This window comes from Helicoverpa zea, chromosome 24, assembly GCF_022581195.2.
Source record: "Helicoverpa zea isolate HzStark_Cry1AcR chromosome 24, ilHelZeax1.1, whole genome shotgun sequence".
In the NCBI taxonomy this organism is placed as follows: domain Eukaryota; kingdom Metazoa; phylum Arthropoda; class Insecta; order Lepidoptera; family Noctuidae; genus Helicoverpa; species Helicoverpa zea.
Window position 1 is genome coordinate 3,330,615 of NC_061475.1, and position 27,910 is coordinate 3,358,524.

General features: G+C 35.9%; 3 protein-coding genes across 9 annotated transcripts in view; 2 read left to right on the plus strand and 1 right to left on the minus strand.

Annotated features, from left to right (window-relative positions):
• The window catches only part of LOC124642493 (anoctamin-8-like), a 40,235-nt gene extending 31,832 nt beyond the window's left edge, over positions 1-8,403 (plus strand). Inside the window, exons 22-24 of the mRNA XM_047180956.1 lie at positions 2,045-2,168; positions 2,705-2,844; positions 3,378-8,403. Coding sequence (XP_047036912.1) covers positions 2,045-2,168; positions 2,705-2,844; positions 3,378-3,470 — 357 coding nt within the window. The 3' untranslated portion in view covers positions 3,471-8,403. The remainder of the gene's footprint in view (positions 1-2,044; positions 2,169-2,704; positions 2,845-3,377) is intronic.
• A 73-nt stretch (positions 8,404-8,476) lies between these two features.
• Positions 8,477-14,409, minus strand: LOC124642492. The gene is made up of 2 exons (XM_047180954.1): positions 14,240-14,409; positions 8,477-12,172 (listed from the first exon to the last, which is right to left on the minus strand). Exon 2 carries the CDS (start codon positions 12,161-12,163, stop codon positions 8,558-8,560), a length of 3,606 nt encoding a protein of 1,201 aa, XP_047036910.1. The 5' UTR covers positions 12,164-12,172; positions 14,240-14,409; the 3' UTR covers positions 8,477-8,557.
• Positions 14,410-14,831: 422 nt separating this feature from the next.
• On the plus strand, positions 14,832-26,111 carry LOC124642344 (regulation of nuclear pre-mRNA domain-containing protein 2). 7 transcript variants are annotated; one of them, XM_047180733.1, is made up of 15 exons: positions 14,832-15,503; positions 15,992-16,136; positions 16,597-16,750; positions 17,159-17,334; positions 17,714-17,891; positions 18,453-18,590; positions 19,189-19,305; positions 19,683-19,814; positions 22,101-22,162; positions 22,515-22,616; positions 23,052-23,127; positions 23,595-23,690; positions 24,264-24,343; positions 25,112-25,193; positions 25,503-26,111. In XM_047180733.1, the coding sequence occupies exons 1-15, from the start codon at positions 15,217-15,219 to the stop codon at positions 26,054-26,056; spliced, it is 2,379 nt and encodes a 792-aa protein (XP_047036689.1). In that variant the 5' UTR covers positions 14,832-15,216; the 3' UTR covers positions 26,057-26,111. The 7 variants fall into 7 exon arrangements, with proteins under 7 accessions (XP_047036689.1, XP_047036691.1, XP_047036690.1 ...); XM_047180735.1 differs by having other exon boundaries at positions 16,597-16,738; XM_047180734.1 differs by having other exon boundaries at positions 16,609-16,750.
• Positions 26,112-27,910: the final 1,799 nt, after the last annotated feature.

The following is a 27,910-nucleotide window of genomic DNA, read 5'->3' on the forward strand; positions in this document are numbered from 1 at the left end:
TTTAACGCTAGATATTGATTTTTATTTAGATTCGGTTTGGGCAGTATGTTGCGACGTAACACAGACAAAATGTCCTGACGTATCGCCTCCGAATCATGTTTATTGATTTTATTTTTAAACAGGCAGTCTTCCACGTTGCATATAATGCTTTCTACCGGTATTGTTCGAGGTGTTACAGCAAAATTTAGGCCTTTCGATAACACTTGAACCGTATTTTCATCCAAGACATTTTTTGATAGATTGACAACTGCGCGTGATTGGCTCGCAGGTAACGGGCGCGTTCCGTTTTCTTTTGGCGTGTTATTTTGGACATTTGATTTAGACGTTAGTTTTTCAAATTTGATTATTTGTCTGTTTTTGGATTCATTATATTTAGATTTTTCGCGCTCATCTAGTATTTTCATGCAAGTATTAAAATCAAATGTAGTTAAATCTATCTGTAATTCATGGGATGACGCCTCAATGTCTTGATTAATGCGGTGCAAATCGGATCGTGTATTTTGTATTAACTGCTGTAGTAACTTTTTAACCGACTTCAAAAAAGGAGGTTCTCAATTCGACCGTATTTTTTTTTTTTTTTTTTTTTTTTTTGTATGTTTGTTACGCGATTACTCCGCCAGTTATTAATCGATTTTGATGATTCTTTTTTTGTTTGATAGGATATACTCCCGAGGTGGTCCCATAGTCATCAGGTCAGGATCTGATGATGGAAACCCTGAGAAATCGAGGGCAACCTTCGAAAGTTGTAGGCATACATAGGGTAAAAACTTGACACTCAGGTGTACGCCTAAAAGCACTATTCAACTGTGAAGATTTGGAGCTGATCTGATGATGGAAACCAGAGAGGGTCGAGGGAACTCGACAACTGAATATGTGAACTACCTCGTGTTTGGGCTTAAATTATTTGTATTGACAAGACCTTTGCAACAGTGAAGGTTTGGAGCTGACCTGATGATGGAGACCAGAGAAAGTAAGTCGAGGGAACTCGACAACTGAATATGTAAAATACCTCGTATTTGGACTTATATTCTTTGTATTGATGAGAACTTCTCACTTGTATGGATAGTGACAACTATTCGTATCACTGAAAAGCTTTAAATAAAAAACTTTTTTACAAAAAAATTAAACCGACTTCCCAAAACACTAAAAAGCAAAAAAAAATCTATTTTTAGGTGCATCGGCCTAGAAGTCGGTGGCAAAATTAACTTAGTAACATCCATTAGACACCGACTTCTAGGCCGATGCACCTAAAAATAGATTTTTTTTTGCTTTTTAGTGTTTTGGGAAGTCGGTTTAATTTTTTTGTAAAAAAGTTTTTTTTGCTTGCCTGGTTTAAGATCTTAGCGCTTCCTCGTATGTCCTTCCTTGGTGAAATTATGGCACACGTAGGAATGATGCTGTTGTCTCTGCATCTCTTCAAGAAATTCAAGGATGTTATGAATCTTGCGCGCTTCGTCTTGAGATCTTCCAACCGGCGTATTTTATTTGCAATTGGCAGTCCGTACTGGTTAACATATTGATTTCTGACACTTACGCGAATATTAGACATTTAAATAAAACTACTTTTACGGATTTTATCGCGTTATATTAATATTATTTAATCCCGACGTTTCGGATCCTTTACAGCATCCATGGTCACGGGCAGACTAAGGTGTTGGTCGTCTTGATATATTAGTTACAAACAGCTACCCTACAATCTATAGTGATCCAAATATCTGATTTAGTTTTTAATCCTGATGTAAATAAAAAGAATCCTGATAATAAAATATAACTGGTTACAAACTTATCATAGATTTATTTGGATTTAGAAATACTTCGCTTGCTAGCAAAAGGATTGGTAAACGTATTTGATTTATTTGTGAAATATCAAATGTTTTTTAGATCAGCGTGAGGCCTAGTTCTTACCAAACTTTTTGTCCTCACAAAACTTGCGAGTCGGTGGGTAGAAACAAATTTTAGATTTCAGTCAACTTTTACTCGGAATTCAGTTATGGAAAGCCATACATTTTTGCCATAACTGTAATGTTATTGTATATATTTCCAGGAGTTGTCCGGCAGTGTAAGCGCGGGCGGGTCGGAGCCCGACCTGAACGCGGTGCCGTCCGCCGCGCCCTCTATCGACGCCAGCGCCACCTCCAGCGAGGACGATAAACCTAAGGATAAAGGCAGTTAGTTGTTCAGCACATTATATTTATGTTTCATCATCATCCTCCTGCCCATATCCCAATTTTGTTTGGGGTCTGTGCAGCATGTTTTCTTTTTCCATAGCCTTTTATCTGCTGTTATCTTACGAGTACTTAAAATTATTTCTACGATGTTTTTATACTGTTTAGCTTTTTCCCAACTACGTTGACGTCCGCATCCAGCCTAATTGGAAGCAGCTGAGTACCAATGTTTTACAATGAGCGGCTGCTTATTTGACCTCCTTATATTAGTTACTCTGGCAACCCAATACCCCCTAGGTAAGATTGGTGTCAGACTTACTCGCTTCGGGCTATCCGTAACGTTCAAATGATAGCTGGAATCCACCAGTTTATCATGGCTTATGAAACACGGAAGAACTCGTTATTACAAGATGGTCACTCATTCACGTATCGACTATTTAACCTTATGATCAATCGATCTGCGCTTTGTCTTAGTAATGAGATCTTCAGTATGTGTCCTGTTGATTAATTATAGTATTAATTGCATATTTAAACCACAGGTCGTTCCCGAGCTAAAGCAGCGCTGGTAAAGCGCGTGCGTTCGGTGGCGGTGTTCTCGCTGGGGCTGCGGCGAGCGCGCGAGGCGGCCGCCGCCTCCGACAAGCACGCGCATACGCCGCACACACCTGATAAATCCGGGGTAAGTTTATAACGTGAATTTACATATACCTTTTGAGTAACCAGTTAAGTGTAGGTGAACAATCTAAATGCTTAAAAAATGCTTAAAGTAACTGTTGTTATTGTATTCTAATCTCTCTCCGGTGGTGTCGGAGTGCCGTCCCATCGCGCTATGAGAGTTAAGGAATAGTGAGTGCACCGCAGTCCAAGCAAACCTGTCCTGCGCAGCTGGTTGATCTCCTTATATGAGAACAGCCACCGTGACCGAACTCGGCCTTGGACGTATTATTTATTATTGTATTTACATTTATTTTCCTTCCATATAATCCTAGACAGATTTTTCACATAAAAAGGTCATTTCAAATTGTTTACCTTTAGTTAAGTGCCTACTCAAAAAGAAGTACATATACTATAATGTGCGTTTTGAATATCGAGTGTGAATAAATACTTCTGTGCCATATTATATTTGCATAGCTACTTCGCGTATTTTTTATTTTCATTCCTAGGCATTTGAAATACGAATATTTGCTAATTTAATGCTGCAATAATTTCCAGGGTCTGCCAGCGCCGATGTTAGGCGGCGAGCTGTCCCTCATCCCTATAGAACAGCTGATACAAGTGGAGGACGTGAAGCCTCGCTCCACGTAGGCAACCACCTTTTGTACGTACATGCTCCCCTAGTCCTTCTGTCTTTCATATTGTTGAATAAACGCGATTTTTTTCAAATAATTTCTTTATTTCTATGTCTTATTTCACTGGTTTTATTTATTCATTAAACAAATGTATTTACATATTAAAAAAAAATATCCTTGTTAAAACTAAAAAGCATTTGTCCCCATCGCTGTCGACTGGGAGCGTGCCCAAGAGGCTGGCAGCATTACCTCGTTGGATCGCCATGCTGATCCTTTGTCAGAGGTAATAGCCAGACTTTTGGTTACGAGAAGTTTCTTTATTTCTTCAAAATTTTCGTACTTTTATAGATTACGAGATTTTTTACTAATTTTAACATAGTTCTCTTTCTTCTTAATGTATAGTACTTTCTTATTTTTTTGACAAGTATGTGTTCAAATATTCGTTAGAAATGCGACATTATGGTAGTAAGTATTGAATTTTTGGGTCATCATTGTTTTGCGAGACATGATCTCCCGAGACTTTTTCCAACTATGTTGGGGTCAGCCCAATGTGTTTTGCAAGACATTGAGGAAATATTAAACCGAATGAAGATATACAAAAGAGGTATTGATATTTGTGTAGACGTAATACCAACTCATTATTATGATTTGTAAAAAATAAAAGGTTTGAATCAGGATTTTACAAAAAATCTTCAATTTACCAAGCATTTAAATTAGCAAAAGAAAAATCTACCTTTTAACGAAATCGCATTTATTCAACAAAATGAAAAACCTCTCATGAAACGGAGTACAACCTAGCTAGCTACTAGTTAGCGCCTGTCATAGACTATAGCATAGCATAGACATACAATGTATATTAACGTAGGACTCCTTTAGTTATTAACCATTCGTTTACTAGTAGTTAACAGTATGTTAACGTTGCGTTATGGAAAGTTCTCGATTTGTTCGAAGTACAAATTTTGTAAGCGTGTTTTTGCTTGGGAGTTTGGGTGTTATTTTCAGTACTGTTACGAGATCAGAGGTAGGCTTAAACATTTTATAGTACAGAATAAATTGTATTGAAAAATGCTCGATATGCATATTTTTTTTTAATTAAATTATCAGGTGTTTAGGATGAAAAATATATCAAACTTGAGACCATAAACAAATTACAATTCTAATTTGAAGTCATGAATAATATCTAACGAAAATGAACTTTAAGCCCTTGAAATCAACCCCATTTTACCCAAATAGTACTGGAATTAACGCCGTATTTATATTGAAGTACAGTGGTAACAATTTTTGTGATAAGTACAGTTAGAAGAAGAGATATCAGACACATCTCGTGTGGGAGTAAGGCTTTTTGATGTATTTTTACGTGTTTCGAAGACATTTTTCGATGTTATAGTGCTGGGTCGAATTGGCTACTTTTGTTCGAAAACTAGTAACGAAAAATCAGCATGGCCGATGGCGGTAATTTTACTCTATGGTAACATGTCAAATCAGGTATAAAAATATTTGTATAGTGAATGACAAACCTGCAGGTTGGTAACTGAATGTTCATTGTAGCTTTTGTTTTTCTAGTGATTGGAATTGAACACAGCCTGAAATATATAAGAGAAACGCATATAAATTTACATTTAGGTATCGAAACTAATATTATTTCAATGACCTATATAAGGAGGTAGCGTTTGAACATGAAATGAGGTCCATGTTAAAGAGGCCTAATATTAAAAAAAAGTATGGCACTAAATAACACAGTTTTTTTAAGCAAAAGTAGCCAGTACATTCAGCCATTGATGTTTTCATTCTAAGGTTCTGTGTACCGCAACACATATAGTTTCCTAAGCTTTTCTCATCAAAGCAATCGTCTGACAATAATTTCGAGTTGCTCTTTGTAATTTTGATGGTTATTTCTTTGACTTTTTTGCTTTATTTAAACTGACCGGGATGGGAGATTTTTTAATAAAAAGAAGAATAATCTCTGTAAGGTTAAGCAAACTATAACCAGCCGTCAAATCATTGATTTTGCTCATGAGCGGCAATTTCACAGCTGGTTATGGATTAGTCATCTTTATAGTTCAATGTTGCAACTCACTCTAAATGCCATATAGACATATTTATTTTAAAGAGTTTTTGCAAATAACATACCTATTCTCATTTTTTTTCAGTCATTCTCGAAAATAATTGGCACAATTAGGATTAAATGACAAGATTTATAAAAATACCGAAAATCGGACCCGATGCACATTGGTTGTCGCTTCTCCGCTACCAATCGAATTCTATCTATAGCTTAATTATTTTTCATTCCAAATCCCGGTCGGTCTGTAAATAGAACTAGCTAGTAATCAATTTGCACTGTAGTAATCTTCTTAACACGGCTAGAACTACTTCACTCCTTATTGTATGTAGGATAGTTCGCGTATGTTGACATGTCATACCGTCAGTTGCAGAATGGTCCATTAAAGTTAAAGCTTTTTTAAATCTATTGCTGACTCTTTCTTTGTCAACAAGAAAAAAAGTGTTAGCAATAGATTTAGAGAAGCTTTAATTTTAATGGATCTTTATGCAACTGACGGATAGTCGCGATCATAAGTAATAACTATAAATAAAACTGAAATCTGGAACTTGAAACTATGAGAGTTAGTCCGGTTTTTTGTAACGTTTTAAAATAAGAAGGTCTTCCATTTTGTTTTGCTAACTTGTGACATGTTGCTGTACGGTTAATCATATTCAAACTTGGGTTTATTAAAAGTTAGGTACATGATAAATTGTTGGGGTGACTTAAATTATTTCATAGACAGTGACATCAGAAAAATAGGTTTTAAGGTGTATTTGATTTGAGTTTCCTTGGATTAAATATAGTAAGATTCAAGTTACTGCATCCGGGATTATTAAAATAGTACTAAAAACTTCTGTAGCACAGTATAGTTGAGTTCTACAAAAGTTTTTAGGGTACAGAGAAACTTTTGGTATTGAAAAACTTGAAGTTCATTGCACATTGAAATAATTGAATAAGCCTAAAATCGAAAGTGTTTCTTTTAATTCGTACCCACATAAACAAATAAAATTGTTAAATAACTTAGTTCCTAGATGCCTATCGATATATCGAATAATTTTAGACGAAGGCAGCTCCAATCTCTTCTCTGTCCGTTTCTGTTACAAATCGCTCATAGCACTGTCAATTAACATTGTAACAAATTTTATTTTAGCTACATTGTATCCATTGTAATTGTATTTACGAAGTATTATCTTAGGTTGTCGTCTCGTCTAGTCCTTAATTTTTACGCTATTGTTGTAAAGTGTATCAAGCGTACAGATTATTAAGAAATGGAGTGGTTACTTCGATCATAAAATTGTATTCAATTTCCTTATCAAATGAAATGATATTAAAATATAGTTTTTTTTTTTTATTATTATTATTGTTCCCTGTTGAGAACAATTATTGAAAGTTATTTCGATCTGATTACTCCCCTTTTCACTCCATTTCTCACTGCTCTGTGATCAGATATTTTTAGCATAATATTTAAGCGCAATGTATCAAAACTATGTATTTCGAAGAGAGTAATTATTTTTATCGTATTTTATGATAGAGTAAATAGATTTAGTTGAGCTTTTTATAGGCAAAGAGTTTTGTATATTGTTAGCTTAGCGTATGAATATTTAGCGTTGTAATTGTTATTTATTAATGATGTGCGTGGATTCATCATCTGCTATTAAAACTATATTTCAGACAGGTCGCAATATGAGACGAGCGAAAATGTGATAAAAAGATTGGTGTTTGATGTTGGTTTTACATCTGACAAATAAACATTGACTTCGGACACTACTAAATTTCAAATATCTTCAAACTGTATGTTTCAAAGTAATCTTTTTTTTTGGAGCCAGTCCAATTATGATGAATCAGTACTGTGAAAGTATTAAGTGTATGTACCGTAGTACATACACTTAATATTATAGCGGATGGTGAATTCCCGTCAGTAAACAGCTAAATACTGATAAAATTATGTTGCTATATAACATATGTTATGGAATATTGAAACTTGACGTCCATTGTTCAGAGAAGCTTTTAAATCGCTATCCATCTTTATTCTTTGAAGATTTTTGTTTCGTATGTACCCTTTTGTATTTAAAACATCTTGTATAATATTATATTGAATACAGCTGAAGGTATATTGAGAAATCGTCAACAGATTTTAGTAATCTATCGAAATTCTCAAATATAAATAAATCAACTTTCTGAATTTCAAATAACCAAAATATTGACGACTTCTTCAACTCTATTCAAATCATTTTCATAATCGCCTATTTCTAATATATTCCCTTATCAACGTTTTTTCTTATAGTTTGACGGCACTGCTTATTTGGTTCGGTAACACTTTTACATTTCATCCTTCGATTACATTTTCACAGTGCCACATTCTACGACTAGGTACATCATATTCAAAATCAATTTCCAAATCTATTTTAAACTTCTCAATGTTTTCTTCTTTATCACTTCCATTTTTATAAATCTTGCGGTACAAAAAGTATTTGTTGTATTTGCTAGATTACTATCTGCAAGGAATACTGTTGAGTAATCGAATGTCTCTCGGTCATCAGCACTTTGTACTACTACTATACTTAACTGAGATACAGATCAACAGACCGTTTTATGAAAAAAATACATGTTCCTATATATTGCGATATAGATAGATAGATGCGTCTTATATTTTGCGCAATAAAACTTATTTTCTTTCTTTCTTTCTATATTAAATGGTGAAGCCAAAAAACCACATATGTTATTTCATGCAGATATTAATCTTTCAATATGTTACATGGTGTTGATTAACTAGTAAAGAAGCTTCATTCTAAATAGTAACGTGTCGTAGATATTAAATTTGTTGTTGTACTTATTTTTTATACGGGATATTGATAAACGTTGCATTTTTGTGTAGATTACAGATTAAATTCGCAGAATAAAAATTTAATTCAGATGTTTTATTCAGAAACCTTTTTGCACCTTTGCAAGATCTGGTAAAGCATGACAAATAAAACACTCGCTTTCAATAATACAGTGTAATAATACATATAAATGCACATTTAAACAGCTTGCTAACAACAACAGTTCTAAAACTCTAACACTTATTGTCCAATTATATCAAGAACTTTATAATCAGATTTGTTAAGTTTTCGGTATAGATTGCAGCGGATTTCTTTGTTTTCTACGTTATATAACTTGGTGACCACCGACCTATAGTCTTCGTCCAGTTCGGGATTACAACTGTCCGGCAAAAGATTTAGTACAAGCAAGTACATCTCAGGTATTCCAAACGTCATTAGGCCCAAACACAATGTACTAATCATATCACAAAACTTGATCTTAATTTCGAACTTGACCTTTACCGTTTTCATTTTATTAAGGATTTTACTTTGAATGTCTGATAAGAATGAATTGAAGTATAGTCCAGTGTCAATCAACTCTTTGATCAAGTTGCTAAGTTCTTTAGCAAATGACATGACAATTACTTTAATGGCATCCTTGTTTATTTGTTCCTGACCTACGAGCTTCTTATGGGCCGTCAAAACATTTCTAACTAGCATTCCCAGTCGTAACTCCCATATTTCAATATAAATCTCTTCAAGTGGTAAACTGTCATACAGTGTTTTTAGTACAAATTGCATCATGGTATTCACATTTTCATAACGGGAAATTTCCTGATCATAACATCTGTACTCCATATTATTGACAAATGTCATACAAGTTTTAAGCAAGTCTTGCCTATTTTGGCGGGCCCCGGACTCCTGTGATCTTAAACACTTGTTCAATATGTGCTTCGCAACTTCAATTTTTTTACTAAGATCATTTATGTCCTTAATATTTATTATGTATGTTGCTGTAAGTTCCCACTTGGCGTCTATTAAGGCGGTAGCTTCTGCACTTTGTTTTTTGCCGTTTCCTTCTTCTTCCTCTTCCTGTTTAAATACTGTTGACATAAATGTGTCTATAATACCAGAAATGGAGTCTGAACGAATTATATTGATGTTATTGGACATGCAATTTATTACAAGACGCATGCGGGCGAGGTTTGCTTGTTTTGGCGGAAATTGGCTCACCACTTTCCAAGCAATATCGATGCATTCGAGCTTCATCGGCTCAGGCCATTGACGGGAAATGAGAAGCCTAAATATCTCATCGTCATCATCTTGTCCAAGAGTCAGCGCAATTGTTTTTAATGTGTCAAACAAAATACCCTGAGTATTTGATTCTTTCAATATTTTGGCATGAAGCGCTTTGAAAATAATCAACCTAAGGGATACGTTTTTCGTCTTTTTCCAAGCTCTTAATACTAATGTATTTAAGTTTTCTTCGCTAAAGCACTCGAAAGCGAGTCGTATGCCATGTTTTTGTATTGACACTGGAGTATTCAATATCGCTTCAACGAATTCAATACAAAGTGGAAGTGGCAGGTTAGCCAAGTAGGAATGGAACATTGGTAAACAGAAGTGTACGTAGTCTCCTTTGATGTACATTAGCACACTTTGCAGGGGCACCGGAGGGCGCGAATAGCAAGCATGCGAGCATATGGCTTGCTGAATCCGTAACAATTTCTCGTCGATTTCGCTGTGGTTAATAACAGCTTCTGTTGGGGCATACTTCTTCATAAAATCAACTTTCAAATTCTCATCCCCTAGTTGAAAAATGCCGTGTACTGCAGCATGAGCTTCTTTTAACCACAGCCTGTCTTCTGCGGCTAAAATATCATTAAAAAACTTGAGGTAATCCTTTGCAATGTCGTTTGAAAAATATATTTTTAGTTTCTTCAGTACTGTGCTGATATCATACTTGAAGGAGTTATCAATATTGTCTTGAACTTCTGGAAGGTGTTTAACAAGTAGGCTTGCGTCTTTCTTCAAGAGACGTAACAAATCCACCCTCGTTACCTGGCATTTTTTAGGCTCACGTAGCAACCTGTGGCAACTAAATTCATCCCAATCCTTCTTCATAAACTGGTTAACAAGCTCGGGGCAATCCAGTTTAGTCCTGTCATATTGATCCAAAAGGTCAAGGATGAAATGAATATATCTCCTTAAGCGATACTTTACATCATCACTGTAAGGTACATTTTCGAATTTCCTGATTTCAATCATATAAAATTCGAATAAATACTGGAATACCATTTCGACCTCCTCTTTTTTTAGCTTATCTGTATTCAATTTTAAGGCATAAAATTGCATTTCAGAATTAATGTGAGTTGTAATGGCCTCAGGTATATCTATGTGATTAATGATATGGTATATGAGAGCGATGATTTTGTATTCACTCTTGCTGCTATAGACTGTCAGACTGTAGACATCGAGGTTATAAAACAATTTGTTCCAGGCCGACCAGCAGTCATCATTGAATTCGAAAACATTAAAATTCTGCATCACTCTGTCGAGGAAGTTCTCTTTGATGTATTTTTGTTCATTAGCATGCCTCTCGTAGTAATGTTTGAGCAGTTTTGCTAAATCGCGTTGGGTTTTTGCAGAATCTACCAAAATAAGCATCATATCAGCCCGTTTAATATAATCCGGAGTCACCAACACGAGCTTTTTAATTTCTTCGAAAGCTTTTTCAAAGCTAATGAACTTGTACCAATTATAATCTTTGCCTATTCCGAGAATCTCTGATCCACTGGCTATTTGTTGAAGAGCCCAAGTTTCTTTTTCTTCTGTAGTCATAATTTTGTAGAACTGCTTCTGATAGAAATTCAAATGAGTTTCAAATGCTTCACCAGGATACTTAGCTGTAAATATCTGTTTGACGAATTCAAATTTCCCATCTTGAATTTTATCAAGAATAAACTTATATTTGCTGCAATAGTTTTGATTCCAAAAATTTTCGACATTTTCAGGCAGCACAGCAACTGCGTATTTTTTTGCATCTTCTGCTGTACTGTATTTAACTATCCCAGTTTTATGAATAATTCTTACGTAAAGTGATGGTTTACTTAGAACTCTATCATCCTTATGGTGTTTCATTATGCTTTTAGAAATACGTAAACCCAAAATGGTAGTGTTGTAAGGATTTAACACCACAGATTTTTCCAACAGATCCAAATATTTGTCATCGGAAACCGTATACAAATAGCTAAGTCCTGCGAATGCTGGCATTCTTGCACTTTCAGGAAATGTCGCAACATACGCTTCTGCTAAAGTGAATGAAACTCCAATGAAGTTTTTGAGATATTCAGTTCCGCAGTCTGATATCATTCGATTACATTTTGTATCATCTTTTAGCACATCTAACTTAAAGCTATCACTGGTAAAATTGAGGAATTTTAAAGCAATGCCTGTGTATTTGTTATCCATGCAATACTTGTAAAAGTTTTCAGCCCTTGTTTCATTTCTGACGTGCATAGAAATTGCTGTTAAGAGTTTTTTCTTCATTTTGCTAGACAGGAATGGCACGACATTTTTGTGGAGATAATCGGCATTGATGAATTTTGCGAAATCTTCGCCGTAAAGCCAGCTACATTTGAGAGCTCTGGATATGTACAGACTATCGCCAGATTTAAGCACTTCGATAATGTATTCGATTTTCCCGTATTTAGATGCAAGGTCTATTTTAAATAACTTGTCCACATCAGACTCCTCTGTTGTGTCTTTTATTTGATCGAAGTCTACATACTTATCTGCCGCTTCTTTCACTTTCTCGTTCAATTCCCGTTGCCTCTCTCCTAAGTTGCTTCCAGTCAGTACAATCATCTTGGCAATCTGGAAAAAAGAAACATTGTTGTGAATACTTTAGAAAAGAACTTGAAAGCTGATCACGGCATACTTTAAATTAGAAGTTATCAAGCCTTAGAACAGAACAGTGCATTATAATAAGTACCTATGTACCTTAAAACAAAACTTTATCTTATCCAAAAAATATGTATGAAAAATCTTATCAATTTAATTAGGCATATCACACAAAATTCGCGTATTGCGTGATCAGAGTAAGTATTAGAGTAAGAACATTCATTCGCCAGTTGATGTCCAATGTGTCTCTCTAGATCACTAGTTCTTAACCTTTTTGACATGAGGGACCATTTTAACTAAAGTTTGTCTTGCCGGGGACCACCCCATCGGTTTACCTAAATTGAGAGTTCTTTGATAAAGCATACCTACTTTATAATTAGCACTCATTTCTTTATAATTAATTTATTAGCAAAAACCTAAAAGTAACAGATTTTAATTTAATGAGATTTTTGTTTCTCTTTACTAATTTCTGAACTTTTGGTTCAGTACTACTCAAAGCTAAACGCATGTCGGCAGTTGTAGGTAAGCAAATGCAATGAAAGATAATCATAGCCTATGTAGTTTCCAAATGCGCGAGCGAAGCGAGCGCGAAATTTTTATCGGACTTAAACCAAATATTACGTAAAATTTAGCCCAAACGTACTTAACTTTTTGTTTGTTGACAAATGCAAAAATAAGGGCATATAGATTCTGAATACGCGAGCGAAGCGAGCGCGAAATTTTAATTATTTTTTAAGACTTAAAACCAAAATTAGGTACGTAAAATGTTGCGAAAACCCGCGCGCGCATGGATAAGTCGATAAAAATAAAGTTAGATAACGTATAGCAACGTCGCGAAGCAAAGCTCCGCGGACCACCGGTTAAGAACCACTGCTCTAGATGATGTGACGATGGGTGAGCATAGATGTTTGTCGAAGTATGTTGGATATTATGTTGAAGGAATGTAACGTCAGTAAGTAGGTGATATACTTATGAATATTTCACAGCTAGGCTAGCATCCGAACGAAAATTAGTCTGTGTACCAAATATAATTTAAATCGCATTCTTATTTTTTTATTAATTAATATATTATCTATACTAATATTATAAAGCTGAAGAGTTTGTTTGTTTGTTTGAACGCGCTAATCTCAGGAACTACTGGTCCGATTTGAACAATTCTTTCGGTGTTAGATAGCCCATTTATCGAGGAAGGCTATAGGATACTTTTTATCCGGGTTCGTGCAGAGGTTCCCACGGGATGCGGGTGAAACAGCTGGCAGAAGCTAGTTAATTAATAAAGTAGGTATGTAAATGCAAGAAGATATCTACCTACCTACCAACACAGTTATAAAACCATTACCAAAATACAAGCAGAAAATGCGAAAATTACCTACGTCAGTTTTAAACAACCATTTACTCAAACTTTTTTAACTTGTAAATAATCGCATCATCAGTGCTAAATATCTTAAAAGCAAGTACTTACCTGTCTACCTAAAATAATAAAATCGCAAAGCTTTTTTTAATCACATACCGTACTGGCTCGGAATTAAGGTAGGTACCTACGGCACGCGGATCGACTGTACACCCACCGTGATCCTCAAGGCTAGGCCTCGACTAGCTGCTTAACTCCGAAAATCAATGCAAGATTTGTACCTACAACTATACCTAGATATTCACATTACCGAACGCAGATCAATATCGAGATGACGCGAATTATTTGACTATTCTCTCTCACTGAATGCACAACTGCATACGAGCGACTGAAATGGGAAACAGGGAAGCTTTGCAGGGAGGTACATACCTACCTACCTACCTGCTAATAACACCGGCAATTTTTTCTAGCTAGGTATCTAACTAATGTGTTGAGTGTTTTTGTTTATTTTAATTTCTACGATAAAAGAGAATTACTTACTTAATACATTTTATCAGAATAGATTTGTTATCATTTTGTAGATTTATAGATGATTCACAGCACCTTTTAATGACGAATTGGTATTCACACCTACCTACATGATAAAAGGAAATAAGGTAAAATATTTATTTACTGTTAAAGGTACTTACACAAAAGCTTGGATGGACCGCTCAGTATTAAATACACTTAACAATTATAATAAAATAAATATTATTATAAAACGTGTTGGTTTTCTTTTTCTGCCTCCAACCAATGAACACAAACACTGAAGACAAAATTCGTTCGCCTCTGTCTCTCTCGTTCGCCAACTAGAGGTGGGTGTGCTTAAAATACCAGTAACAACCACAGATGACATAACATCGATAAAAATATTTATGATGCTCAACATTTGATCTCAAGTTATTTCAAATGTGGCTTATTTTTTCTCTATTGTGCATCACGTTGATCCAGAAAACGCGATATTGTTATATACCTACTTTATGTCAACAACATCAGTTTCATCGGTTTCATCAAGGAAGTCATTTTTGTTTGGTGATGACATGTAAATGTTACTTGTTGTATTTAGTTTAAAGTAATATTTAAGCAAAATAAGAAAAATATCTTATAATGTAGTATTAATACATGTACGTACTCGTTATGTAAGGAAAAAAGCGCACTTTGCTTTTTGCACTTTTGTCATCACTAGGCTGTATGCAAGCAATATACTTTTGCCTATCCGCTATGCTGCATACTCCTAAAAAAACATTCTTCCGAGAAAATGGCGGTTGTTGTCTTTGGCAATAGTTCCGTAATAAATTCTAATTTCTCTGTATTTGTTTAAAATTTGCAAGATTAAACTGATGTATAAAATTGTTATACACAATTTATGGGAGCCGTGTATAAGGAATGCAATATTCCGTGTTTTAATCCAACATGCATGGAATCTAAATTAGTGCTAACAACGCGGTTTTTCATTGCGTTTATTTGGTCTAATATTGTTCTGTGTGTTTATTGTATGCGTTTAAATCGGCAATAATTTGATCATGGTTGTGTTTACGAAAAGTGCTTAATATACAGTATTGAGTGTCATGTTTTGGGACGCTATAGAAGTATAATGTGTCAGTGATAATTTGTTAGTTTGATAACAATGGGTGAAACTGAGGAGTTTAACACACTAGCGTTTGAGAAACGTTTGATGCAGCTGAAAGATACTCAGGAGAGTATCCAGGGCTTGTCATCATGGTGCCTTAAACAACGGCCGCATCATAAAAAGATAGTATCAAGTTGGTTGAATGTTTTGAAAAGGGTGAAGGTGGAACAGAGATTGGTTCTGTTCTACTTGGCGAATGATGTGATCCAGTACAGCAAGAGGAAGAACTATGAGTTTGTGGAGAGCTGGGGGCTCAATTTGCAAAAGGCTACTCCATTGGTCAGGTTAGTTTTTGTTGAATGTACACAAAACATATTGACAATGTAGCTGAAGTGTAGTTTTTATTTTATTACATAATAATATTAGTTAAGGCGAAATTAAAGAGTTTAAAGAGGTTCAGTAACAGGTTCAGTGCTATATTAAAAAGAAAAAACAATGAAATGAAGTTACACCAAATTATCTTTTGAGTAATTAAAATATTTGTATAACCTCTTGTAATTCATTGTCATTCCTTTTTTGTGTTCCATTATGTACAGTGTAAGGTGGAATTATAAAAATAAAACAAATTAATGGACTTTTGATGCTGTACTAAGCATCCAATGCTTTGCCTACTGGCAGGAATTTGTTGTAGCTAGATAATATGGACATTATAGCCTTATAGGAATATGTTATTGAAGGAATTGCACATTCGTGTCTACGAGGTACACAAAAAATATCACAAGTACAAAAAAGATATTCAGCATCTCGTAAGTAAATTATTCTTTCATTTCAGAGATGAAAAAGTCAGGCCAAAAATACTCCGAATCTTCAAGATTTGGGAACAGAGATCAGTATACGATGATGAGTTCCTATCGGATCTAACCGGCTTGCTTAGTGCTGGTGCCATTAAGAAAACTGATGATGATTCAGAGTTCCAAGTAAGCAAAATTTTATGAAACAAATATTAATTTAGTTCAATATTATCACCTCACTAATTTTGTCTAACAAAATTAATATTAGCAGGAAGATAAGTTCACCAAAATAATATAATTTGCCTAATCTTTTCCCGAACTATCTTGGCCTCAGCTTCCTGATTTAACTAGTCTCAGCTAAGTACCATCGTCTTGCATTGAGTCACTGTTTATCCAGCCACTTGGTAAGACTGGGTGTCATGTTGGTTGACAGAGGATCACATGATAGCGGGTCTGTAAACAGAGGAACTTGTCATGACATGTCTGTTGGCCATTGCTATGCTTAACATTATAATCAATCAACCCTTGTGGATGTTACCGATATTGGTAGATTTGTATAGTTGTTCTGACGCATACCGAGAATAAGGTCTTAATTAGTAAGAGACCATTTTCAATTGTAAAAGGACAACATGTTTATTTTTTAATGGATTATTTTCAGCCAACGCAATTAGTTAACAAGATAAAGCAATGTTCCGTACTGGAGGCGGATACAGATATGAGGCTCAAAGACATTCATGATAGTCATTTAGAACTATCTGATGCTGATTTACTGAGAGCCAGTCTCAAGGGTTTGTATGAAGGTTTGCTCGCTTTTTGTTTTTTTTTTTAATTTTTACATTTTAAATATAAATGAAAGTATAGAGTTTTGGCAATCCTGATTATCAGACAATTGGTCATAAGCAACTTGTATTCTTCTGTTCCATTATTAATAATATCATCATATTAACCAAACTTGTTGTTAGAGTTGCACTTAATGTAGATAATACAGAAAAGTACAAGCCATGTGATTTTAATATGGTTTTAATACTATTTTGCTATTAGGTTAGTCATTAATACATAGTGAGATTGATGACTTTGAACATTTTCTATGTAGCTTAAGTGAGCACATTTAAAAGACTGTTTTTTATATTATTTGCAAAGTTATTTAATCTCATTTTAAACTACCATGTTTAAAAAATTAATATGAATAAAATTGTAAACATTTTCAGAAAGGGGCAATAAAGATGATGTAGAAAAGGAACTGAACGATGGCATTGCTTGCGTGGAACGGTACACAGCTGCGTTACAAAGGGAGATAGTAGCCAGAGAGGCCTTGTTAGCGTTGTTAACGTCTGCCACACAGTACTATTCTACGCAGAGGGGTGAAGTCAAAGTTGTCGCCTATGTGAGTATGGTTTAATGAAAATAGAGAATTAGTAAATAGTGTAGTGATTAGAACAAATATTCTTTACCGTTTTGCTATAATCCAGGCAATTCTTCTAAATTGATGCTATATTTTATGTTAAAATTAAATATAAAAGCTTGTAAAATACTTATAACAAGGATGGATCCAAAAAATACTTTGAGAACTATTTTATGTCATGTTCACTCTAGCAGACAGAAACATACACATGTAGATGCTTCCCATTGATCTAGTCATTTTATATGTGTCAAAGATTGCTGATCAGTATCATTGTCTTAATCTTAAGAAAAACACATCCAAACATCCGAATTGAGGACCGTCTTTTTAGCGAAATTAGTTAAAATGTAACCCTCACTTCCAGGCGTACAAAAACTTCGGGGCCCGCGTCCGAGCTCTAAAGCGCAAACTAGACGAGCTAACGCCGTCGCTGCCCAACGCCGCGCCGTCGCCGCCGCAGCGCGACGAGGACGTACCCTCGCCGGGACCTGATGAGGATCTGGAGCTGCCCGTGCCTACTGATGGAGGGGATGAAGATGAGAGTAAGTGGTTTTAACACTCGTTTTCAGGAAGAATTCTTGAGAAAGTGTGCATTGACAGCATAAACAAATTTTCTGAAGACAATGAATTACTGTTAACTTAAAGTATCATCATCCTCCTGCCCTTATCCCAATTTTATTTGGGGTCAGCGCAGCATGTTTTCCCCTTCCATACTCTTCTATCTGCTGTCATCTCACAAGTAACATTCTTCCTTACCATATCTACTTTCACACAATTCATCCATCGTTTCTTTGGTGTTCCTCTTCCACTATACCCGTCCACATTCATACTGTTGATTTAAAGTAATGTAAACTTAATTAAAATTGAATGTGAAAATGTGGAGTAACAGTCATTAGAAGTCAGTTAAAATCCGATTTTAGGTATGTATGTTGTTTTTGTATATTTGGTTGATTCTTAGAGGATCCTAAGATGATTCTTGCAGGAAGGCTACTCTATTTTTGCTTAAATGATCGACGATAATTTTAAATCGACTCTGGGTTTTTAGGCTGGAAATCTCCTAAAACTGTGATCTAAAAATAATTTTAAATCCTCTTAAATTACAGTTGCCTACAACATCGACCAGACGTTCAACTCGTCGATAGCTGCCGATGGTTCGCTCTACAACTTGGGGTTGACTTCATTCCTTACATCCGACAATCCCATGGCTTTGTTCAACGAGTCCACTGAAAATGTTAATAATGGTGAGTTTTTAATTTATTTATCTTCTTTTGTGTCGATGACATGTCATATATTGAGACTACACTGTGTCAGCCCAATATGCTGCCACAGCGAGAGTAGGTTATTTATGTAACTTAGTACATAAGAAAATTTTATGTAATTAGAATACAAATTTTAAAATACATAAGGAAATAAAATATATGACGTGCCTTGCCATATAGAGTGATTGGTAAAAAATTGTGCGGACAATTAAGATACTGTTTGTTAGAGCGAGTGATCAAAAGATACATATTATATTGTGTAATCACCGTTTCTTTAGTTGGACAGTGGAACAATGATGATGACAATAATATACAAATTATAGTTTCTAATCACATATCATTATAGTTTATTTAATGAAATTGGTAAGCATAAAAAATAATTAGGGTGCTACAAAGGTCGTTAGTTTTAAGTATTATTAACAAAAATGAGGTTCAAAAGCATACGCAACGAAAGATTATTTCTAAGCCCTTACAGAAATATTATTAAGATGCCTTTCTTACTATCAAATTGTTTAAAAACATGTCTAACAACTTATGCCGCAAAACGGCAAAGTTGTTCACACTTGATTTTGTATTTCAGCCAACAAAATCGAAGTGATAAATAATAGGCCGAACGATAAGCAAGATTTTAACATAAACGATGTTATTAAAAACCTCATGTCCGACAACAATACCAACGCTTCGGACAATAACTCAGGTTAGTTTGTTTGTGTGTCTGTTTGATTTTTCCTTTGAAACTGCTTGCTTACGGCCTTTTTGATATGTTAATTTTTATTTCTGCTTTTGCCCTATACACATACCTACACAGCTAGACCGATATTAAACTATGTGGCATTGAAATAGGGTAAAAATTGCCTGCAACTTTCACCTATAGACATGTACAGTGTAGTTGTCTAATTTTTTTATTTATTTTGTGTCTAATTTATTTTTTTAATTCACCCAAAATCCGCATGTTACATGTTTAGTTTCACACACGTTCGTTACGCCCGTGATACGCAGTTATTAGGTAGCTTCTTAATTTCTAAAAACTGGGGTTTATAAAGAGTATTCGCAAAATAATACATTTGTTCGCAGTAACAAGCGCTCCGATGTCCCAAAAGTCACAAGACGCGTTGCCCGGGTTGCCCGGGCTAGATTTACTAACCCCGGATACACCAAGCAACCCGCCGCCACCAACCTCCTTCTATGGTACCATGGACCTTACGGGTATGCAAAGATCTTAGTCCCATAGTCACTGATAATATAAACGTTCAGCCAGCTCTCCGGTGGTGTCGGATTGTGCCATCGGGCTATGAGAGTGAAGGAATAGTGAGTGCACCGCAGTCCAAGCAAATGTGCGTGCACTATTATATTATGTCCTGCGCAGTTGGCTAATATCCTTACATGAGAACAGTGCCCGTAGCCGATAATCGACTAGGAGGACATCAAACGTCCAGCCTTTTTCCAACTATGTTGGGGTCGGCTCCCAGTTAACGGGATGCAGCTGAGTACCAGTGTTTTACAAAGAGCGACCGCCTATCTGACCTCGTCAACCCAGTTACTCGGGGAACTCAATATCTAAGGCCTCATTTACGGAGACGCGGGGCGTCGCGCGTTGCGTTGAGCGGCGCGGCCCGCACTGAATTCAAATATATGGCGTTGTATGAGTGCGTTTACGGAGAAGCGATTTTAGACGCGTTTGTTTGAATTAGGGCGTTTTTTGCACCCGAGCCCGCGGATGGCACCGACGCGTCCCACGCGGCGTTTATCGCGGCGGCGCACGCAGCGGCAAATGACATGGCTCCCATCTCTCGCTAACATAAAACTAGTAGATTTGATCGAGGCGAGCGTGCGCCGCCGCGATGCCCGCCGCGTGCTTCGCCACACGCTAGAGGATTCAGGGCACCGCCACACTTCCCGTCTCGCTTCTCTATGAACATGGTCGTACATTACTATAAGTTTGTGTTTACGCGTGCGATGATGCGTGCCGCTTCACGCGCCGCCCCACCGTAAACAGAAAAAACGTCCGACGCGCCGCGAGACGCTACGCCACACGCGACGCGAGACGCCCTGCGTCTCCGTAAATGAGGCCTAAGACTGGTTTCTGACTACTCGTAACGACTGCCAAAGAGTTTATCATGTCCTACGGTATAGATAGTTCAACTCAGATTTGCGCGCGGCCCTATGTGTGCGTCGGCTTGTAAATATACAACTTTCATTCGTGTGACAGTGACGTCGTCCGAGCATGACGTGTTCTCATCGCTTTTTGTTATGGGTACAGTCGTTTACGAAAATGTCTAGTTCTTCACGGAGAAAATGTTTTAAGGACTCAGGTAGCGTTTCAAAAAAATGAAACAACATTCAAAGCTTTTTATTAAGTATTACATTTTACAGTTTATCATTATTTTCTCATACGGCTTTTCAAATTGACATTGACAGTATCTAAGAAATAAATGAAGTGAAATATCTAAGATGAATTAAATACTCCTTACATATTTTCTAGCTCGGGGTACGCGGACAATAAATAAATGTGTGGACTAAGAATGTAAAAGACCTATAATTTAGTATAATAATGGAAACAAAATGTGTGGGGAATTTTTAAAAATTATATTGCTTCGCATAATGTCGACCAAAATAAGACGGAAATAATGAAACTCATAAATGAACGTTTAAGTCAAATTGATGAAGGGATGTTGGGTAATACTTGTCGACATGTACAAAAGAAAAAAGAAGAATACTATAGACATTTTGACATGGAGTCAGAATTTATAATTAACATTGGTGAAAGTAGCGAATCCGAAAATTCATCATTTGATTTTTCAAGTAGCGATACAGAATCATTATAAATAAATAAACTAAATTACGTAATAACTGTACTTTAACCAGCCGTATACAACCCCTAAATAACTGTATTTTTACCCGACTGTACCTCTTGTCACGCACACAAAGTCACTGTATATGTACAAGGGTTACCCACACATAGGGCCGCGCGCACGACTGAGTTGAACTTACTATACACGGTGCTTTGCGTATGACAACAGTTCACTAAAGAGGTATAAATTCATAGCAAACAGTTGAATGAAGAAAATTGACTGTTGAATGAAGTTAATCTTGTCGGTGAATTTGGGATAGGGATATAATAAACATGTATAATAAAAATATTTAAATTTTTGGTCGAATCGATAAAATCGAATATGATCGACGCCGTGATTGTGAAAATCGACTAAATTCATAAAAATAGGTTTTTTTAATGGGGTAGGTTAAATATTAGGGCCAAAACCGTGTGTTGAGAGCAAACTGCGAATTTTATTGAAAGATTTTGAATATAAGTTCGTCCCCTGTATTATTTACCTTTTTTTTTCATTTCACGCATTAGAACATAATATCACAATAGATTCGGAATGTTAGACATACTTACGTATAGAAGAAGCTAGCATGTGTGTTTTGTTATTAACGAGTTTTATCTATATTATTTCGAAATGGTATAGTAAATAATATTGTTCCTCTTTTCAGATGAACCGGAGCCCTATCACCCAGAACCTACGAGTCCATGGAGTAGTAATTGGAATATGCCTGTAAGTTTATTTCCTGCTTAAATTGCTTACATATCGTTAGTATGATCATTTAAAAAAAAATGGTCTTAAAAATATGAGGCGTTTCTAAAGTATTCGGATGAAGAAGATTCATTTAACGTTATTGTTGCGTTATTGTCACAATTTAAGCATACAGCTTGTCTATGAAAGGTTCGTCCACAAAACATTTGTAATGGTTTGATTGTGGGGGTCAAGGAATTTATCTTCATACATACAAGCTTTACAATATGAAAGTAATACATATTAAAATGGGAAGTAGTATCTACACAATCTCAAATTAAGCATTACAGTTTCAGTTTTTATTTTCATTAACAATATAATGTTCTGCGTGCAGCGCGGCGTGCCCCCGCTGGCGGCGGGCGTGTTCGCGGACACGCCGGAGTCGCCGCCGCCCGCGCCGCGCCCGCCGCCGCCCGAGCCCCTGCACTACCCACAGGTAAACTACGTATATAAATACATATTATGAAACAGATAATCAACAAACAAACGCGTTCATTTCATAATGGAAACGCATACATAAACACAGTAAATAACAAAAAAAATATATAGGGGATAGTATGTATTATTTTTCATATTTATAATGGTGAACGTCCTAACCTATCCGAATGGACCTCGGTGAAAAAATCGAGTTTTTGGGAGGCCTAGTACAGTCAACTTCAGGTCAGTGGTAATAGTTTTATAGGAAAATCGTACTATAACTATTGAGTTAAGGTGCATGACAGTTACCACTGATGTGCAGTTTACTGTACACTTACTAGATCGTTTACTGTACTGTACTGTACTCGCATAATAAATTTGTCATACACAATTTGATTGAGATTCTGACGATTTGACAGAAAAGATTGTAAATATTTTTCGTCATTAATTTCAGGAAATTCCAACAGACGTAGACCACAGAGGGATATTACCTCCTCCTCCACCTCCACCTACGTTACCACTACTTGGCCGTAAGTTTTTATTTATTTAGTTAGATCAAAACTTTTTAAAACTATCTCCGCAAATTGATTATTGTTTTTCCTTTTTTCATGATACTTGTCTTCCAAGAACACATTGAAATAAAAAGAATGAAATAAGAAATCTCGGGATAACAGTTCAATATAAACGAAACAAATTATGGTTTCAAAAAAGCCAGTTTTATTTAATTATATTGCCTTGCGATACGCTTTATACATTTTCTAATCAAATACTTGTGTTATAAAAATAAATACATAATCTAAAATTACTATATCTTTTTGTATATATCGTCTATTCCTTTATTAAAGTTACCTCCTTACATTTAATCATAAATAACTGTCAAAATAAAACGTATATTGACATCATTTTCCTTCTTTGACTAACCGTTTTCCAATTGCAAGTAAAAATGTAATAAAAAATAGGCTAAACAACACATTAATCAATAACAATATAATTGCAGAGCTAGAAGACGTAGATCACCGCATGTTGCCGACGCTGCCGCCGCCGCCCGCGCTAGCGCCGCCGCCCGTCCGCCATCCCACTGTACAGCATCAAGGTAAATTTACTCTATAATATAATCAGAGACACCAATGACTGTGTTTCCGATGGCACGTTAAACTGTAGGTCCCGGCTGTCATTGAACATCCTTGGCAGTTGTTACGGGTAGTCAGAAGCCAGTAAGTCTGACATCAGTCTAACCAAGGGGTATTTGGTTGCCCGGGTAACTGGGTTGAGGAGGTCAGATAGGCGGCCTCTTCTTTTAAGCACTGGTACTCAGCTGAATCCGGTTAGACCGGAAGCCGACCCCAACATAGTTGGGAAAAGGCTCGGAGGATGATGAATATAATCAGAGAGCGAGTGATTTCATGGCGCCCTTTTCAACAGTCTACCAAGAAGGTTCCCATGTTTGGGTTACGCAAAGATGATATAAAAACATGTACCTGGATCCACTTTTGGTGTGAGTGTAGGTAAACGCTGAAAAAGGTAAAATGATAACATGAAAAATCGAGCCCGGGCAGAGCAAGCGCAATTTTTAACACCCCCGAAACGCCCAACCTTCACCATTTTTTATGTGTTTTTGCCGGGAAGAACTAATTATAATGCTGACTTCCAAAATTATGAATTTCAGATGTAGACCACAGGAATTTAATATCATTAACGCACCAACCGGTTCCTAGGCCGCTGAACCCGCCCTTATCAATGGATCAAGTAAGTTATTCTTCCTATACATTATTCAATACAAAATAAAGGACATTTTCAGTGTTAAGCAGATCACAAAATAATAATAATTCAGTCCTTTACCAATCTATTGATTCCGTTTATAAATGATTGTTCTAAGAAAAATTGATTGTAGCATTGACTGTATGAACAGTCATACAAAATTGAATTGTGAAGTAAACTACCTCCAAAAGAGAAATGTTTGTTTTTTAAACTTATATTACTATACAGTTATTTTAGAGTAGCATTACTTGTCCGAAGTTTGCTAATAATGAATTTAAAAAGGCAAAATGTATGTACAAAACACTCCTACGCATCTAAGAGCTAACTTCGGAGAAGCAAACTTATATTCCGGTAACAGAAATCAGAATAATAAATCAGTCATTTTACTGTCTCATTGCTGGGCATAGGCCTCATCTCACACAGATAAGGTATGACCATTATTACTATCGTTTTCCTATTAATATTTATACAGATATTTGATATTATTTGAAAGTTATTTCTCCTTAACATAAAATATTAAGACAGGGTTAACTTCACTCACAAAATAAATGTCACTTTCCTTTAAAAAAACTTTACTATTTACTATTCATATTCAATTTTCAAAGTAAACAGTTGTTTTCAACAAAGACTGACGTAACATGAACGTCGAATCGACGAATTGATTAAAATAAACACAACTATACAATGTAATCGAATCATTCAGTAGAATAAATTTCTTTAAAAATATAAGTGTGATTAACATGTGTATGTGATCAGGATTACAGAGTACCGCCGATGGTGCCGCCCTCAGATATAGTGGAGAGCGTCGACATGGACCTGTCTGAGGACGAGGATCAACGTAAGGATATTCCTTTATTTACATTATAGAAACTGCCTAGCCTTTTCCCAAGTATATTGTCCAGTTTCCAGTCTAATCGGATGCAGCTGAGTACCAATGCTGACTGATTGTCAGATTTTCTGGCTTCTGACTACGCGTAAAAACTGCCAAAGATGTTAAAATGCCAGCCGTGACTGATCGCTTATCGTGCCTTCCGAAACGCTGAAAAATTAGTCAAGCCACGAGCTCTTAATTTAAATTGAACTAGTCATTTTTAATTATTTATTTTTTTGAGGATTGTTTCCATGTCCAATTTTAAATTGTTTTCAGAACGTATGTATTCGAACCAGCAGAATCAGCCGGAACGTAGACACAGCTTCAACAACAACAAAGTATTAGTTGGCGGCGACAACGGAAAGGTCCACAACGATCATAATCACACAAACCTTATACAGATCAAAAGCGATAAGAAAGAGTCGCATTCAGCCCCAGTCCTACCCCCCATGGTCAACCCCTTCGATGCCATGCCACCCTCCCTCAAAAACTTCAACATGAACTTCCAACAGCCCCCAACTTACCCAAAAACCTTCGACCTCACAGAAGAAAATTCAAATGACAGCGCTTACGAAGAGGACTTGAGAAACAGAGGTTTAGATAAACCACCTAATCAGGAAATCAGAAACCCGTCCCCCCCATTCGAAGACTTTGCGAACGACGACTGGGTACAACCTCATCCGAGGTTCATGAACCCTCGGTTCCCAAGGAATTGGGGTCCTAGGACTAATTTCAGGCCACAAGGGTTCTCCCCGCAGCAACCCTGGCCGAGGAATGGGCCTCGACCCCCCAACCGATGGATGGGGCCACCGAGGCAAAGGTTTTGGTGAAGTGAAAGTGTGTGACAGTGTTCTTACTATATAAAAGACCAGGTTTAAGGAAGTACCAGTGAGTTTCATTTTATAGAATCACGGAGTTATGAATAAATGGAGGATTTATTTGCGTATTTTTCTCAAGCCTTTTTGCAATAAGTTTACTGCTAAATGTATTTAAAACACCATGTTCTCTCAACGTTTAAATATTGAAGAAATATAGTGATGTCTTAAATGGCATTTAGCGGTTAACATATTTAGTGGCCTTACAATCAAGTGTCAGATTCTCCATTTATTCAATACTCTGTGAAACAGACCGCTTCACTCCATTGTTGAATACCATTACTATAAATAGTTTTTACCAGGCTATTATAGCCTGGATTTAGGTTTCATATCAATAGATAAGTCGTTTTGATCCCTTTATTCCTCTGTACAGTAAAAAAAAAAAACACTAGTTTATTGCAAACATAGCAAGAATCGACAATTTATTTCCACAATAGATTTGCCTTAGGCCACCTTATTCTCATAATATTAGTACAATGTAAAGAAAATCACTTGATAAGAAAATTAAGACCCAATGTAGTGTCGACGAGTTCTAAACGTCATAATGACTGTGTTCTTAGATATAGATGCTGTACGTTTTTTTTCGAAATATTCGAAAATTTTGTAAATAGGAATATCATATATAAGTACTTCAGTGATTCTGCATTTTTTTCTATATGAGCTAATCAATGTATTAAAAAAATGATAGCGACATATTTAATGCAGAATTGAGAGCGTATGTATGGCAGATATTTTTTATTCAAGACATTTAAGCAGCTATGTATGTAATGTATGAAAGTGTATAGTGAGCGAGGGAAGTAACTTAGGATTCTTGAGGCGACAAATATTGGGTATTAATTCAAAAAGATTCAATTTTAAGCTATACTTTATTTGAATAGGCGCGGAAGTTAAACAATCTGGATTATACTAACCACACTTCCACAAATACATATTTAATTAGACAACTATGGCTTTAAAAAAAAAAAATATTTGATTAATGGGTTTTACATTGGTTTATAGCTGCATTTTTAAATAATATTACTGAGTTTTAAACAAAACGGGCACATGTGAAACTACCTAGGCAGCATTCAATCGAACTACATACTTTCAATAATCGTTATATAAAGCTGCCTAAATAGCATCGATGGGGCAAGGAAATCAACAATAAGCTATACCTATTTCTACATTATACAGAAAATATTTGAATGCCTTTTGGATGAATAGTAAAAAAAACAAACAGGGTGAGCTAAATAAAACCGTTTAAAAATAGAGATCTGCGTTTGATTCTATTAGTATTTTATCTTTTTGCCTAACATTTGTCGCCAACAGAATTCTAAAATGAATGTTAAGGAAAGTTGGTTCAAACATTTGTACATTTGTCTTGTATAAAACGATGAGAGAATAGAATGTTCTAGACTGGTATATTTAGCGAACATTCATCTGTTGTAAATGATTGAGAAAGTGAGTGAAAAATGTCTGATAATGCTGACAATAACCGGTTATTTCTAGTATTGTCCGAATTTGATAAAGTGCAATATGTATTCTACTCACATTGCCCGATTATTGTTGTCAATATCAGATGTTGAAGGATGTACCATGTATGGTACAAATGAAATGTTTACATAAAAAATACTTCCAATGTGGATAGTTTGAAAATTGAACTGTTATGTAATTCAAATGTTTTAAGACTATTGAGGCCCAAGTTCACTCACTTCGTAATCGTTAGGCCTCCCCCACATTAGGCGTGCGCGATCCTCGGGCGTGTGAGTGGCGCGGGCGCCGCGCGTGCGTCGCGAGCGCGCTGCGTGAGCGTCGCGTTTTGCTGCCCTG

Coding starts and splice junctions, on each gene's coding strand:
- LOC124642492 (XM_047180954.1), bottom strand. CDS start 12,163: ATGATTGTACTGACTGGAAGCAACTTAGGAGAGAGGCAACGGGAATTG.
- LOC124642344 (XM_047180733.1), top strand. CDS start 15,217: ATGGGTGAAACTGAGGAGTTTAACACACTAGCGTTTGAGAAACGTTTG. Junction 18,591..19,188: donor CACTGAAAATGTTAATAATG/GTGAGTTTTTAA, acceptor TTTGTATTTCAG/CCAACAAAATCGAAGTGATA. Junction 23,691..24,263: donor TCCCACTGTACAGCATCAAG/GTAAATTTACTC, acceptor TATGAATTTCAG/ATGTAGACCACAGGAATTTA.